The sequence below is a fragment of the Mustela lutreola genome, chromosome 6 (assembly GCF_030435805.1).
Source record: "Mustela lutreola isolate mMusLut2 chromosome 6, mMusLut2.pri, whole genome shotgun sequence".
In the NCBI taxonomy this organism is placed as follows: Eukaryota; Metazoa; Chordata; class Mammalia; order Carnivora; family Mustelidae; genus Mustela; species Mustela lutreola.
In genome coordinates, this window is record NC_081295.1 from 134,961,188 (window position 1) to 134,976,828 (window position 15,641).

The window sequence follows — 15,641 nt, forward strand, 5'->3', positions numbered from 1 at the left end:
AAGAGCTAGAGAAAATAAGCAAACACTGACAATATTTCAGAAGCAGATTTTAAAAATTCACAGTTATTCAGAGAAAAATGTCATTCCTGTTTACATGTGGATGGGCCTGTGAAGGACTGGACAGTGAGATCAATGAAAATACTATTAAGACAGAGTAACACTGTATTTTCACCTTCCGTCTTTTCGGCCACCCAGGTGTTGATGTGTGTCCTGGACTCTTCCGCAGCGGTATGAAAGTCGAGCTCTTCCATCTCTGCTTGGTAGAACTTGAGGCAGGAGTCTTTGAAAGACTAGGAGAGACAGAGCAACGTAATCACATGGCTGCAGAAACAGTCAACACTTAGAGCTTACTTCTTCGTGGCACCCAATCAGAATGTCTGCAGGTTTATGATTTACATGTGGAATATACAAGTATACAATACAATATGCCCTCACCTATTGATAACCTGTCACACTCCTGGGTGATTTCGACAACTTCTAAACACATTTGAAAATAAATGTTTGCTATTTAAATTACTGCTTCATAAGCCATGACTAATCAAACTGAAGTATGAGGAACTAACGAAAATCCATTCTTCAGCTACATTTAATCTTAGCATATAAACCAAGTGAAATAGTGGTCTGAATATCAAATAAACATCGTGAGCTGCTAGATTTCTCGAGGAACTAGCTCTGCAACAGTGAGGCAAGTCCAGAGACACTGAGACTCTGAGGTTACTAGAGTGTCATTCCTGGAGAGCCAACATTTTTGCTATGTGAGTCCCGCCCACAGCAAGAGCCACAGCTGCCTCCAGAACATTCCAGAACAATGGACTGGAAACAAAGGTCTGCTGTTCCATACAACAGGGAAAGTGTGTGATCCCACTGCACCCCATCCACTACAACTCTCTGTGATGATGTTAGCAATGTTGTAAGTCTGTGCTGTCCCAAACATTGCCTTGTGCAGCTCCTGAATACTTGAAATAGGGCCATGCTGCTGAGGAGCTGAATAGTGAATTGTAGTTGTAATTATTCACATGGAAATTCAAATAGCTACCTGTGTCTAGTGCCTACCACTTTGGATGGCTCCATCTTAGAGCATGAGTGACTCTCAAAAAAGTTTAAACTATATTTTGTTAATATAGTCTGTAAAATGATGATGTCATTCATGAACATGTACATCATGCCCCATAAAAGCAGAAAATCTGACAGAAAGTGAACGGACTGAAATAACCCATTTGTGGCCACTACGCCCTACGCACTACGGAATGGTTTCCTGACCCTTCTTTTGAACAGCTTACAGCTAAATATTTAATCCCCCTTTTCAGGACTGGTTTTCTAGTGCAGAATTTCATGCTTCCCCTTTGAGACAACATGACAGAGGGAATGGGGCACAGTAGCTACCAACGCTGTCCTGCAACTTATTAGCTGTGTGACCTTAAGAAATCAGTTTGTCTCTGTCAGCTTCCTTGTCTTTCCCTGCAAATGAAGATACGGCGTTGGTCTGAGGCTCAGATGCATTCTTTTTTTTTTTAATATATATATATTTTTAAATTTCTTTTCAGCATAACAGTATTCATTGTTTTTGTACCACACCCAGTGTTCCATGCAATCTGTGCCTTCACTAATACCCACCACCTGGTTCCCCCAATCTCCTACCCCTGGCCCCTTCAGAACCCTCAGATTGTTTTTCAGAGTCCATAGTCTGTCATGGTTCACCTCCCCTTCCAAATTCCCTCAAATCCCTTCTCTCCATCTCCCCTTGTCCTCCATGCTATTTGTTATGCTCCACAAATAAGTGAAACCATATGATAAGATACAGATGTCGTGAAAAGAAGGGCCATCTGTACCCCCATGTTCACAGCAGCAATGGCCACGGTCACCAAACTGTGGAAAGAACCAAGATGCCCTTCAATGGACGAATGGATAAGGAAGATGTGGTCTGTATACACTATGGAGTATTATGCCTTCATCAGAAAGGATGAATACCCAACTTTTGTAGCAACATGGACCGGACTAGAAGAGATTATGCTGAGTGAAATAAGTCAAGCAGAGAGAGTCAATTATCATATGGTTTCACTTATTTGTGGAGCATAACAGATGAATTCTTATCATCAGGGCTGTTTCATACAACATCACTGAATTCTCAGCACGCTGCAGAGGTGGGCGGTGTATCATTTCATTTCATCCACATAGTGTTTGTGCTCTGCCTATGTTGCCGCTCCACAGCGGCTCCGTGCCCCTGAAACCCGTATGAGTCTCTCAGGATAAGAAACTATTCTGGAGGAAACCTGGGCCCTGGCGTATTGATAACCTGTCCCAGACCTGGGTGACTTCAACAACTTCTAAACACATTTGAAAATAAATGTTTGCTATTTAAATTACTGTTTTATAAGAAATGAATAATCAAACTGAAGGAATATCTCATGGTATGCTGCGATTGGTACTGGATTCTTGGAACACTAAATAAGAAATAATTGAGAAACAACTGCCTTATATTTCAATATCAAAATAAGATTCAAAACATCAATGCTGGGGCACCTGGGTGGCTCAGTTGGTTAAGCATCAGCCCTTGGCTCAGATCATGGTCCCGGGGTCCTGGGATCCCGCATTGGGCTCTCTGCTCAGGGGGAAGTTTGCTTCTCCCTCCCACTCTACTTCTGTGTGCACATGCTCTCTCGCTCTCTCGCTCTCTTGCTCTCTCTCTGTTAAAAAAAAATCTTTAAAAAAAAATTCACTTAAAAAAATCAATGCTTTTCTTAAAGTATCCAATAGAAAAGAAAGAAAATTAAAGAAAATCCACCAGTTCTTTGTGTTTATTCGAAGTTTTGTTCTTCTTTATGCCAAAGGCTTATAAAAAGATGACAAATGTCTAAGACTAATAAAATAAGATAGGCTGCAAAAAACCACACCATGGGGAACAATTCTTGCCAATATTTGACCTCATGCTTTACTACATTTACTTTACTCCAATTATTTTAAGACAATTTCAGTCTGAAACAAGTTTAAAAAAGTAATGAAAAAAATCATATAATAGAATAAGATCGATACCCTGAACATAGAACTCAAAAAACAGTAAAAGATATATAGTTCAATAAAAAGTGTGCAAAGAAAATTCTTAGAAAGATACAAATGTTCAATAAATATAAAGAGGTCAGTCTCATGAATTATCAAAATTTAAAAGGTCAACCACATGCAGTGCTGATGCGAGTGGACCTGAGCACTCTGCTAATATTTCTAGAGAGAATGTAGATGACCACAGCACTTTGGCCAATCTGGCAATATTCGCTACAGCTTGAAAGCTTCACTCTCTTCCTCCCTTCTACAAATCCATTTTGGAGTAACACGCACACAGAGGCACTGGATCGTGTACCCTAAGGTTCACTGTCTAAATGCCAGTCAGCGGGAGAAGGGCGCACTAGGTGTGGTTCAGTACTTGCATACTGAGGAACAGCAGATAACAGTGAAACAGAGGTCAATGCCCAAGATGCAAAGAATTTCAGACAGAGCTGGGTAAAAAGAAACAAGTTATGAAATAATATTATGGTATAATGACATTAGGTAGAGAAAACCCCACCAAATAGATTTATTTCTCCATGTGTGGGGGATACACCTCAAATCTATAAAAGCTCATTTACTGGGAGAGGAGTGATGAGGTATGGAAAATGCCTGCTTTGTTTGCATTTTTACATAATAAGAATATAGTTGTTATATAACAAGAAGGTGATAACATATTACTTAAGTAGTTTCTGAAAAAAAAAAGCCTGAAAGCACTATAAATAAAGAGAACTAGTATAATTAGACAAATAACTTTATAAAAATTCTGCATTGAAAAAAATGATAAAAATATTTACAAGTGTAAAAAGTTGACCAAGTATCACATGCACAAAAAAATGATCAAATGTGGGAAACAATGATTAGAAATATTCCTTTTGATCCCTTCTTTGTTTCAGCCAGTTTACCTCTAATTTTTTTTAAAGGTTTTATTTCTAAGTAATCTCTGCACCCAACATGGGGCTCAAACTCACAACCCTAAGATCAAGAGTCACATGTTCTTCTGATGAGCCATCCAGGTGCCCCTTGGCCAATTCACCTTGAACTGTGTTTGCTCCATGCTAATTCTTTTATAATTATCTCATTGAAGCTTCACAAAAATCTAGACGGTATTTGTGAGAAGGCTCACTTTACAGAAGATAGCACTGAAGCAGGGTTCAAGAGAATACATGAAGTTAGCAAACAGAGAGCCAAGTTCCTGCCCAACGGTGTGAATTTATAACCCCCAGACTATCTGCTGTCACCTCATGACCCCTCCTCCCCACCCCCTTGGCATCTTCACTTTCTTGGTCAAAAAACAGTGTGTATGACTTACCGAGAGGAATTCATGAGACTTATTTCCAAAGAGCCTGTTGGCAGTTCTAAGCAAGTACTGTGTATCGGTCCTGTTGACTTCCGTGAGAAGCGACTGGAACCCCTGGTGCACGTCCCCTCCTCCGCAGCTTTTACTTAAAGAAAGTGTCTGAAATCCAAAACAGAATACAAAGGCACAATGTCAGTGTGCCCAGACTTCCAAAATGGATACAACATAACTCAGCCTAGGACAGATCCAGCTTAAGGAAGACTGGTCCAGTGGAATATAAAAGGCACTTCCTGTAGGAGGGCGGGGCAGAGCCCCGCGAACACCCTTAGGCCGCAGTGCCCTCTGCAAGCCCTACTCTGTGGGCTCACTACTTGGAGTCTGTCCGCAAATAAGGCTGCCACCAGGTCTGCCTTCTCTGCAAACACAGGCACTCCTCGAACAGAAAGGGCTGGATAAGGCTTTGTGCATTTAAGCTGGTCCTCCCGGAAGCTGGGTACCATCTTGTAAGGAAGCCTAGGCCACTTGGCCAAGGATACACGCCAAGAAGGCCACATGGAGGAGGCCCAAGACCCCACACCAGAGACCCTGCTGGGGCCAAGTGGAGAAGTATCCCCAACACAGCCAGAGTCAGATCCCAGGAAATTGTCATCTTAAGCTGCTAAGTTTTAGGGTACTGGTTAGTCAACAGCAAACAACTGAGATGTTACTGGAAACATCTGTGACTGACCAGTGCCATTCTAAGAAGGTTTTACACTTCAGTGAGAAAATTAATGTATCAATTTCTAACAACTGAAAAGCAAGTGACAACATCCAAACACTATCACGGAACTCAGCATGGGCTCTGTGATGGACTCCCTACTCACAATCTCAAACTCATGGAAAAAGCATAGTCCAGGCTAGTGACGTCACTCATCCTTCTTCATAGAGCATACCACTTCCTCCCTCACAGATCTGAGGCCACCACTCCAGGTGCTTGCTCCCTCAGAACTAGCATGTCTCCTGCAGCTCTGTCCCCATTCCCCAGCACCCGCAGAGGGACCTGTCAGGAGCAAATCCTGGAGGTGAACATGAAGACCAGCTCAACTGACAAATTAGTAGCATTTCCTGTCACTCAGAAATGGCTTCAGGTACATACCTGGAACATCTGGGCTGCCGTGTTTCCCTTTGCGCCCATGAAGACCATGGACAGGGCAGAAGAGATGCTCATGGGTGAGAAAAACACATTTTTTGAGTTGTCTTCACCCAGCTTTTTCAGAAGACTTAAGGCAAAGGTGCCATTTGCCTCTGAAAGAGTATCCATGACGGTGAGCCTGAAAGAATGGTTCTAAAATCAGTATCACATTCCAAATTAAATAAACAAATAACACAATAAAATTAGTATCACATCACTACAGGATTACACATTGACTACATTCACTCTGTTATTAGTGGTTACCACTTTGGTTCAGTGGGCAAATACGTATATTCACAAAACTCTATTTCTTTTTGGGGCCTTCAAAATTATTTTGTGCACATCTAATATTAAGTGAAAAATAAAACTGAACCACGTATTAATAATATAATCCTGTTGTGTGTGGGGGGGAAGGGCAGTGAGGACGGCTATGTCCTCACCTACCTGGGAGCACAGAGGAAGTGGAAAGGTATACATTTGACAGCTTACCCAAGTTACTTCCGGCGGGGGGGGGGGGGGGGGGGGGCGGTGGTCAGGAAAGAAGTTATTGGCTTTTGCTTCCGGGGGGCGGTGGTCAGGAAAGAAGTTATTGGCTTTTGCTTCCATTTCTTATTGTTTGGTGTGTTGTGTGGGTTTGTATGTATTATTTAATCCTCCAAAAACCATTCAAAATGATGAATCCAACCACAAGGTTATGCAAAAAAAGATGGTTGAATGTTTTTAAGATGTGGGAGGGCTCCATTTTAAGATAACGTGAAGCCCAAAGATAAAAGATAAATTAAATCACATGCAAAGATACATGAAAACCTTAAAAACAAGGACTTTTGACCTTCAGTTCTCCTTCTATGAAACCTCTGCTTGTGCTGAGGCCCAAATAGACAGCCATGTTCCCCAGACCCCCTGTTGCCACAGGCCTTCTTACCCCTTGTTCTGGACAAGAGTATGTGACAACAGGTACATGCCCCTGGCCACCCCCAGACACAGGCCTCAGGGGTAAGGGGTCAGACTGCAGAGGTTGGCATGGAGGGCATGTGGCCGTGACCCCAGTGGTCTAGGCAGGGTCCAGAACAGGAACCACTTCTACGCGGTCTAGGATGGGGTAGATATGAGAACCTTCAAACAGTTCTTTAGAAAGACCTATCACCAACTCCCCCTTTTATGACGGGGGAGCTAAAGGTCACAGAGGTGAAGAGATAAAGCCAAGCTAAGGAACTAAATAGCTAAGGCTGAACTCAGGGCCAATACCCCATCTTTGCACTGTGGCTCTAGATGTCCCTACTTGAGGAAGAGCCTGAAGGTAGGATAGAAGGGTCGGCGGGAAGGCAAGAGGCAGCCAAGGGCCCCATCAGCCAGCTTAGCTGCAGATGCAGCAGCGGCCCTGGGAGGAGCAGACTCTGGGAGAAGCAGCCCCTGCCTGCTCTGCTGTCTTGACAAATATTTACCAGACTCACATTTCCCCCGTCAGAGACCGGGAAAATGACTCATCTGAGCTGTGCGTGGGAATCTATGGAACAAGGAAAGGGTGACACTAGATATTGTCAGGGAGTAGATAGGGGGGGGGACAAATCTGACTGAAAGGCCCAGACCAGAGAATGAGGAGTAAACCCACTCTCCACAGAGCGTGCTTTTCCGTTTTCAACTGTGGGCCGCTGAATAAGGGCAGCAGAGGGGCCCCCAGCCCAACTGGAATATGCGAACGTTCCCTTATACAGCAGAGACCTTGCAGATGTGATTAAAGGAAGGATCTGGACATGGGGAGGTCACTGGGGATTATCCAAGTGACCCCTAAACGTCATCACATGTATCCTAATGAGAGGTGGGCGGGCAGAGGAGGATGTGACCAGGGAGGAAAGCAATGTGGGGACAGAAGCAAAGCGCTACCCTGTGGCTTGAAAACTGGAGGAAGGGGAGACAAGCAAGGGTTGGGGAACTGCAGCTCTGGAAGCTAGAAAGGGCACAGGACAGATGCTCCTCTCGAGCTTCTGGAGGGAGCAAGGCCCTGCAGCCCCTCAGTGTGGCTCAGTGAAACCTGCCAGCCTTCTGGCCTCCAGAAGCCCGAGAGTAAACGCACTGAGGTTGTGGTGATTTGTTACAAGAGCCGCAGAAAACAAATACTTAACCTGATAAATTTTATTTACGGTCCTTGTTTAAACTCTTTGATTTCAAACTCTCCTTTATTCATTATAGAGAAAAGGTGGAGCGCTGGGCACTCTTGGTTTGCTCAGACTTTCCATCTGTATCTTAAATTGCTAATTTCTGATGAAAGTACAATAGAACATACCCACTACTAAAATTCTCCTAGATACAATTGATTGTATGATACAGAAATAGCTTCAGGAATTCACAGGGCCTTGGGAACATCAACATAAACAAAAGTAGCCATTATATGAAAGGGATGCAAAGTTACACTGCTTATTTGGATTTTGTATTAGCAAATGCTCCCTGCTTATTAATTTTAAAGGAAAAAACTGTTAAAAACAGATTTAAGAATTAAGAACTAGGTAAGAGGAGGTCCCACAGGACAAGAAGCACAGTCCCAAGCATTCCTGATAGAGGTGTTGTGGGTTTCCGGACACACTAACCTTCTTTCTTGCCTGATAGAACAACCCCTCAGTGAACCAAGAAAGCTGAAATATTTAAAAGTATATTTTTGTTAAAAAAAGGAAGAAAGCTGAAAGACCAGTAACTAATTCCTCAACTTAAAGCAGTTCCAGTCTTATTTTAAATACTGAGCCCGGGAAGAACAAGCCAGGACATTCAGAGGGAAAGGCACCAGTCAGGAAGGAGACAAGGTTTATAATGCCAGCTCATGGGCTCTAAATATATTCTTGAGGGGCGCCTGGGTGACTAAGTGGGTTAAGCCTCTGCCTTCAGCTCAGGTCATGATCTCAGGGTCCTGGGATCAAGCCCCACATCAGGCTCTCTGCTCAGTGGGGAGCCTGCTTCCCCATCTCTCTCTGCCTGCCACCCTGCCTACTTGTGATCTCTCTCTGTCAAATAAATAAATAAAATCTTTATATATATATATATACACACACACACATATACATATTCTTGATTTCTGCTCCCTGTCTGAGGAAAAGAATGGGCCAGATAATGTGTTTCCTTCCATCCTGGATAGGAGGGAACAATGTCACCTGTGGCTCACTCTTCAAAGCCCAAAGAGAAGTCTAATAGCTTCCATTTTTCAGCTGCAAATGACTGATAGCCACCAAATGTAAAATTCCATCCACATCCTATAAAAAATGCTAAATAAAAAAGAAACATAAAATCAATGATGCCTCATAGGTTTATCCCAGATATGCAGGATAGTTTTACAGCAGAAAATATGTTAATCATGAAATAACTAAATTGCCCACTCACAATAAATGTCCTTGAAACAAATGGGAAATGATACTTTCTATACTTCCTTAATGTGATGATCATGGATGATAAAATATTAGAAAATAGTTCCCTTGTTCCCCAAATAGGAACAATAATAACTAGATTAAAAAGTTTTAACTTCAGAAAAAAATAAATATTGCGTTTGGAGTATATACTACCCACTGGGACCTATGTTAGCACTTTTCCTAAAACATTTTCACAAGTCTATAAGGCTGGTTGACAATACCAGCATTTGACATTGCTCTTGTCTTGCCCTGTGGTCACAAGACTATACAAGCAGCAGGGTGGTGGCAGGAAACCAGGTCTGGGTGGCTCTGGAGTTCACTCTCTTAATCACTGTAACATACCAAATTCAAAAAAAAAAAAAAAAAGGAGAGGTGGAGAGCAAATTAAAGATACCTGTCCCAAACACAATTTTTGCAAGTTCAAAAACCATTACTTTCCAACAATGACTAAGATAGTTATTCTTTCCTAATCTGTGTAAATGATGAAATAAATCTGCATGCCAATATTCCCAGATCGTAATTTAAAATTATATAAAAAATAAAGGAAGACAAAAATTTCATGAAAACATTCATATTCCCTAAGCTAAAAATTCCACATCTATGGATTTAAATAAAGGTCAAACTCAGAGTTACTGATACAAATACCAGGCACGGAACATAGGTCCTGTCTTCACTTGCCCTCGCAGGAAGAACTAACATCTATTCAAGAACAAGACGGCACTGAGAGAATCCCAGCACGTGGGGTGAGACTGAAAACAGACTGCATTAGACAAGTAAAAGGAACGGCTACACGCTGGCCATACTGCCCTCCAGCGCCCCAGACAGTGCCGCACCGTAAGGGGAGGTCCCCCCGAGCCTCCAGTTTCTCCAGTGGGAAAAGAGAACCCAGAGGAGATAGCCAGCCTCCGCCAGCACTGGGTTTTTTGCAGGAGCCCCTACCCTGATGTCTCTCTACTGAGATTGCAGGGGAATCTGCAGGGCTCAACCATTGGGCATCTGTGATGGACAAGAGGGGAGGGGCTTGCAACAACCAGCATGTGGATCTTGGCAGACCGAGTTTAAACCTGCAATGTCCAGGCAGTAATCCTGCCCAGAGGCTTTGCTCATCTGTAGGACTAAGTCAGGGGTGACCTCTGAATAGTGAACACGCTGGGGTGGAGACCTGACTGACTAGATCCTCAGATCAGGAGAGTGCCAGCCCTAGTGCCCAGTTTGAAGGTGCCCAAGCTAACATGCTGAATCATAGCCTCACGCGCTGTGGAGAGGGCCTTCCAGCCCCATCTGACCAAAGACCTGGTGTCAACCGGTGGAAGCTGGGTTGCCCAGGGGTGCTCAAGCTGAGAGGCAGACAGGCAGAGCTGACTGTCCCCACAGCAAAGCCAGTACCAGGTATGGAGGCAGAAGAATACATTCACAGAGAACTGAGGGTAGCTTCAGGACTCTCCCAACCAGAGAGCCCATTTGGGAAACTGAGAGTTGGAGTAGCCTTCCCTCTCCCACCTAGGCAAGGTAGCTGAACCACAGTAGCTGCTGTGGAGGGGGTCTTCCAAGCCCCATCTGAACAGAAGAGCTGGACACAACCCCTGAGAGCTATTCAGCCCAAGGGTGTTGAGCCAAGAGAAGGACATACAGAGCTAAGAATTTGCAGAGCAAAGCCAGCAGTCCTGTTTAACAGGGAAATTGGGATGTGGATCAGTCTGAGTTAAGTCTAAGTTAAAAAGAATTTTACCAGCTCTATAACTGCTCTTCCCACTGCACTGGAACGGGGAATCTAATTCATAGCCCCACTCATTGCTGAAGATAGTCTTCAGCCCATTCAATCAGTAAACCTATCCAGAGCACATGAGAAGCTCTATAGTCCATTCAACATCCCTAGAATCATAGGCTCTTGAACAGAGAGTACAGCCCATGGCTTCCCACATCTGCAGAGTGAAACCTGTGGCCTCACCAGAGTAGGGAACCCTGTTTCAGCCCCCTAAACAATGAGTTGACTAGGGCCTCAGTTCAGGCCTGCTGCCCTACCAGGGCAGGAAAGCTAATTCAGAGCCCCAACCACTACTGAATATAATACCCACTCCTGACCATCTAGCAAGCAGGACCAGAAATCCAAGCAACTGCTGAGCCTATCCCACAGCCTCACTTAGGTAGGGAACCAAGCCAGTAGTCCTACCCAGCCAACAATTCTCAGCCAGTGGCACAACCTACCATCTCCATCTTCAGAGCTCGAACAATTGCCTCATCTCAAAATAGACCATAATAACAGGCCCCACCTGCCTAAAAATATTAGCAGTAAATGTATCCAGAAACCCACTGTGCTGACTGGTGAAGGACGGTCTCTGCCAAAATCAATCGGAAAAGTCTAGAGGAACCCCATTAGTCACACATGTAGATACCAACATAAGGAACCAAGGGTCATGAAAAATCAGGTAAAGAGGAGACCATCAAAGGAAACTAATAAAGCTCCAATAACAGACCTAAAAGAAATGGAGATTTATGAACTGTCAGAAAAGGATTCAGAATAATCTTCCTAAGATAGTTTAGTGAGCTAAAAGAAAGTACAGACTTACAACTGAACAAAATCAGGAAAACAATGCAGGATCGAAATGAGAAGTCTGACAAGGACATAACAACCATCAAAAAATTCCAAAAAGCTGAAATCCTAGAGTTGAAAGTACAATAAGTGAACCAAAGAATTCAAGAGTTTCAAAGGTAGACTTGATCATGCAGACAAAAGAATCCATGATCTAGAGAACAGAACATTGGAAACTATTCAGTTATAGAAACGAAATGAAAAACAAATGAAAAACCAGGAAGCAAGTCCAGGGTAATTATAAGACACAATGAAAAGAAACAATATTTGCACCATGAGAATTCCAGAGGGAGAAGAGAAAGAGAAAGGGACCAAGAGTTTATTTAAAGAAATAATGGCTGGAAACTTCCAAAACCTGGGGAGAAAAATGGATATATACACTCATGAGGCACAAAGGACCCTAAATAGGTTGAATGTGAACAGGGCTACACAGAGACACACCAGAATTAAACTGTCAAAGACAAAGAAAGAATTAAGAGCAGCAAGAGAAAAGAGAGAATTTACATACTTATGGGAACCAGTAAGACTATAAGCAGATTTCTCAACAAAAACATTTCAGGGGCGTCCGGGTGGCTCAGTGGGTTAAGCCGCTGCCTTGGGCTCAGGTCATGATCTCAGGGTCCTGCTCAGCAGGGAGCCTGTTTCCTCCTCTCTCTCTCTGCCTGCCTCTCTGCCTACTTGTGATCTCTCTCTGTCAAATAAATAAATAAAATCTTTTAAAAAAAATTAAAAAAACATTTCAGGCCAGGAGAAAATGAGCCCCAAAACTAAAAACCCTAAACTGTCAACTAGTTATTCTATGCCTGGTGAAGCTCTCCTTAAGAAACAAAGAAGAGATAAAGACTTTCCCTTACAAACAAAAGCGGGGAGATTTCATTATCACCAGACCTGTCTTTACAAGAAATGCTAAAGGGAATTGAGTGGAAGTAAAAGAACATCAACATAAAAACACAAAAAGGTAGCATAAATCTCACTGGTAATGGTAAATAGTCATAGATTCTGCAACATGGTAATAGTGGTATGTATCTCACTTACAACCCTGGTTTAAAAGTTTAAAAAAAAATAAAGATTAATGTAGGGAAAAAATATCCATAAATATAATGATCTGTTATTAGTTACTCAACATAAAAATGTTACTTGAAACAGCAATTATCTACAATGTGGAAGGGAGAAGTAAAAGTATAAAGTATATTAATTCTATTGCAGTTAAGTTATTATCAGTTTAAAATAGGGTTTATAGGGCTGCCTGGCTGGCTCAGTCAGTTAAGCATCATGATCCCAGGGTCCTCGGATAAGTCCCACTTCAGGCTCCCTGCTGAGTGGGAAGTCTATTGCTTTGCCCCTCCTTTGGCTCATGCATTCTCTCTCTCTCTCAAGTAAATAAATAAATCTTTTTTAAAAATTTTTAAACCAAACCTTAGTAAACATTTCCATAAACTTCTATAAACCTTATAAATCAAGACTTACACAGTTCAGTAAGCCAGGATCACCAAAGGCTTTCAAATGGGCTTAAGAACACACAAAGCATTATAGTGGTTATAAAAATCATTTCTACACCTGTGCTTAAGCCTAGCACAAAAGTATTAACACCATGGATCTAATGTATTTTATCTTTGTTATATCTTCTTATACATTTCCTAAGGTGACAGTAATGCTCATTTTAATGGTTCCCTGGTGCTCAATCAGTCTTAAGCGACCATCCCCTCCCCGCGGCAAGGAGCCTGGTTCTTGGTCACTGGAGGTCCCAGCGGCTCCTTGGAGCTCGGCACTCACCATTTTGTGGACAAGCACGCCCCAGTAGGTGGGGGAGTTTCATTCTTCATTTCTCCATTTTCTGGGATTTTACAAGGCCAAAGCCAGTCACGCTTTCAGTTTCTGGTAACCCAGTGTCTTTCTTTAAAATGAAGTATTATTTGAATTTTCCTCCATGTGGGTTGTATAACGTGGCTATGAGCTTCATTTTTAGGCCTCTGGGTTGGCTTGTGTGACTACTGTGCTTGGTAACAGACCGTCTTACAGTAACAACCACAGCGCTTCCTAAAACATTACTGAAATTCCTTTGTGCCTTTCCAAAGCTCATTTCGTCTGCCTCATTTGAAGTCACTAACAGAGTCAGGGATTTTTACAAACAATGCTTTAGCTGATCTCAGTTTTCTTCTTGGTGCCCCGACATAGTGGGCTAGTGGGGGCTCTCTTTAAATTGATTCCTTTATCTTGATGTGTTGATCTCAAATGTTCTTGCTCTAGGGCAATAACTCTAGTGCTTACCAACCCATTTCCACTTTTTTCCCAGCCCAAAGACCTCAGGGATCAGCCCCTCTCCCGGTTTCTTTGAATGGAGAAGCACTGTAAAGTACAAAATCTGAACCTTCAGGGAGTATGTGAGTTTTGGTGCTGCCATCTGGGTCACACCAGCGACAAAGCTGGGTAGATGTTTCCTTTCAGGCCCAAATGTGCCATGCTGTAAATGAGACTGCCGCATGAAGTTTTAATACACTTGACTTTTCTAAAGCACAATCGCACTTCGAGGCCTTCTTTGATTAGACTCATGCACTGATACCACTGTTTTGTCAGCCACGTTTTGGACACACCGCTCTCCTGCATGCCACACCACCACCCTCTATGAGAGATCTCTTTGCCAATAATATCCTCTGTGTCAGACCCCAGGGCCTTCCTGCTTCATGATTTACTTATTTTGATGAAGCAAATTGTCCAATAGTTTTCCAAAACAGAACGCATACATTTTGGCTTTTTGCATGTCTGAAAGTCTTTGCCATCCCATGTAATTGACAGTGTGGCAGGATCTGGAATGAGCTGCACAGCATTTTACCTCCAAATGTCTGATACTTTGCTACTTTGCTTTCTAGCCTGCAGCTCTGCTGGTGGGAAGTCTGATGACATTCTGACCCCAGTTCCATCCCTCCTTCCCCATATCTCCAAAACGCTCATAAAATCTTATCCTTATCCCGGATATTCTAAAATGTCACAATGTGTCCTTAAGATGGGCCCAGTTTATTTATTTGCTGTGCACCCGGTGGGATCTTCCAATCTAGCAATTCAAATTTTCCTTCCTCTCAGGGGAAAAGTTTAAGGAACTTGTTAGTTCCTTCCAGACTGACTCTGTTCTCTTTTTTGGTATCCCCTATTATTCAGGTCTTAGAAATCTTGGACTGATCTCATCTGATATTGTCTAAGCAGCTTCATGTCATGGCACACACAGAAAAAGATATTTGTGTGGCACTTTGGGAAGGGCAAGTTGGCTTACCGCAGAAGCAGAAAGTTTTGCTCTGATCTTCCCTCTTTTGCATTTTCCACCACAATGACATTTTTGTCCTATTTCTTGGAAGAGGTCCATGATTTTATCTTCTAACTTTTTACTGATTTTTTTTCTAATTTCAGCCATTATATTTTTTAATTTCCAAGGACTTCTCCTTGTTCTCTGCTGCTCCTTCTTTACAGGCTTCTATTCCAATTCCTTGGAAAACATCATTACGTTTTTATTGCATTATTTCCTGCTCCCTACACTCTCTCCTTCTCTGGAGTCTTTTTTGTTATTGTGGTTAGTGTACGCTTTATTTCACCTAGGTGTGTTTCATGCATAGGCTTCTCACAAATGTCTGACTGATTCTTGGGTTATCAGTCACATTTAAGAGGAAAACACAAAACAGTGTTGAAAATTGGTTTACATGGGGAGGAAGTCAGCTGGGGGCTTCCATGCAGTGTGATCAAGAGATCAGTGGCTGGTTGTGATTGTCCAGCAAGTGGAGGAACCCACTGGTGTGGCTGCTGGTGTGTTCTGGAATCAAGCTGGGCAGGGCTGGAATTTCTATGGGATCTATAATTCCCTCATTTCAACCCAGTACCTGGTGGTCCCTGAGTCTGAGCATCAAATTTAGACCTGATCTCCCGGTGGGTGGCTGGTAGGGATGGGAGGGTGGCTGCCTGGTTGCCAGGGTCAGGGATAGCAGGTGGGTTCTAATGGATCTGTCAACACATGTTCTAACAAGACCATGTTTTGCATCCCTGCACTTCAGCCCTAGCCTTCTGGGTACTGGAGCCTCCACCCTTGAGCACGTGGCCTCTGCAAACATAAAAACTGAGTATTAAAGTTTTAATAACGAGCAATTGCATATGAGTGTGTGTGTATAAGACAAG

The 15,641-nt window shown here is 42.9% G+C and overlaps 1 protein-coding gene across 3 annotated transcripts in view; it reads right to left on the reverse strand.

The window, feature by feature from the left end:
* The window catches only part of SERPINB6 (serpin family B member 6), a 36,916-nt gene that overhangs the window by 5,255 nt on the left and 16,020 nt on the right, over window positions 1–15,641 (reverse strand). For all 3 annotated transcript variants that reach the window (XM_059179116.1, XM_059179117.1, XM_059179118.1), the window contains exons 2-4: window positions 5,472–5,646; window positions 4,349–4,495; window positions 173–290 (exon numbers count right to left, since the gene is read on the reverse strand). In XM_059179116.1, the coding sequence (XP_059035099.1) occupies window positions 173–290; window positions 4,349–4,495; window positions 5,472–5,636 (430 nt within the window). In that variant the 5' untranslated portion in view covers window positions 5,637–5,646. The remainder of the gene's footprint in view (window positions 1–172; window positions 291–4,348; window positions 4,496–5,471; window positions 5,647–15,641) is intronic.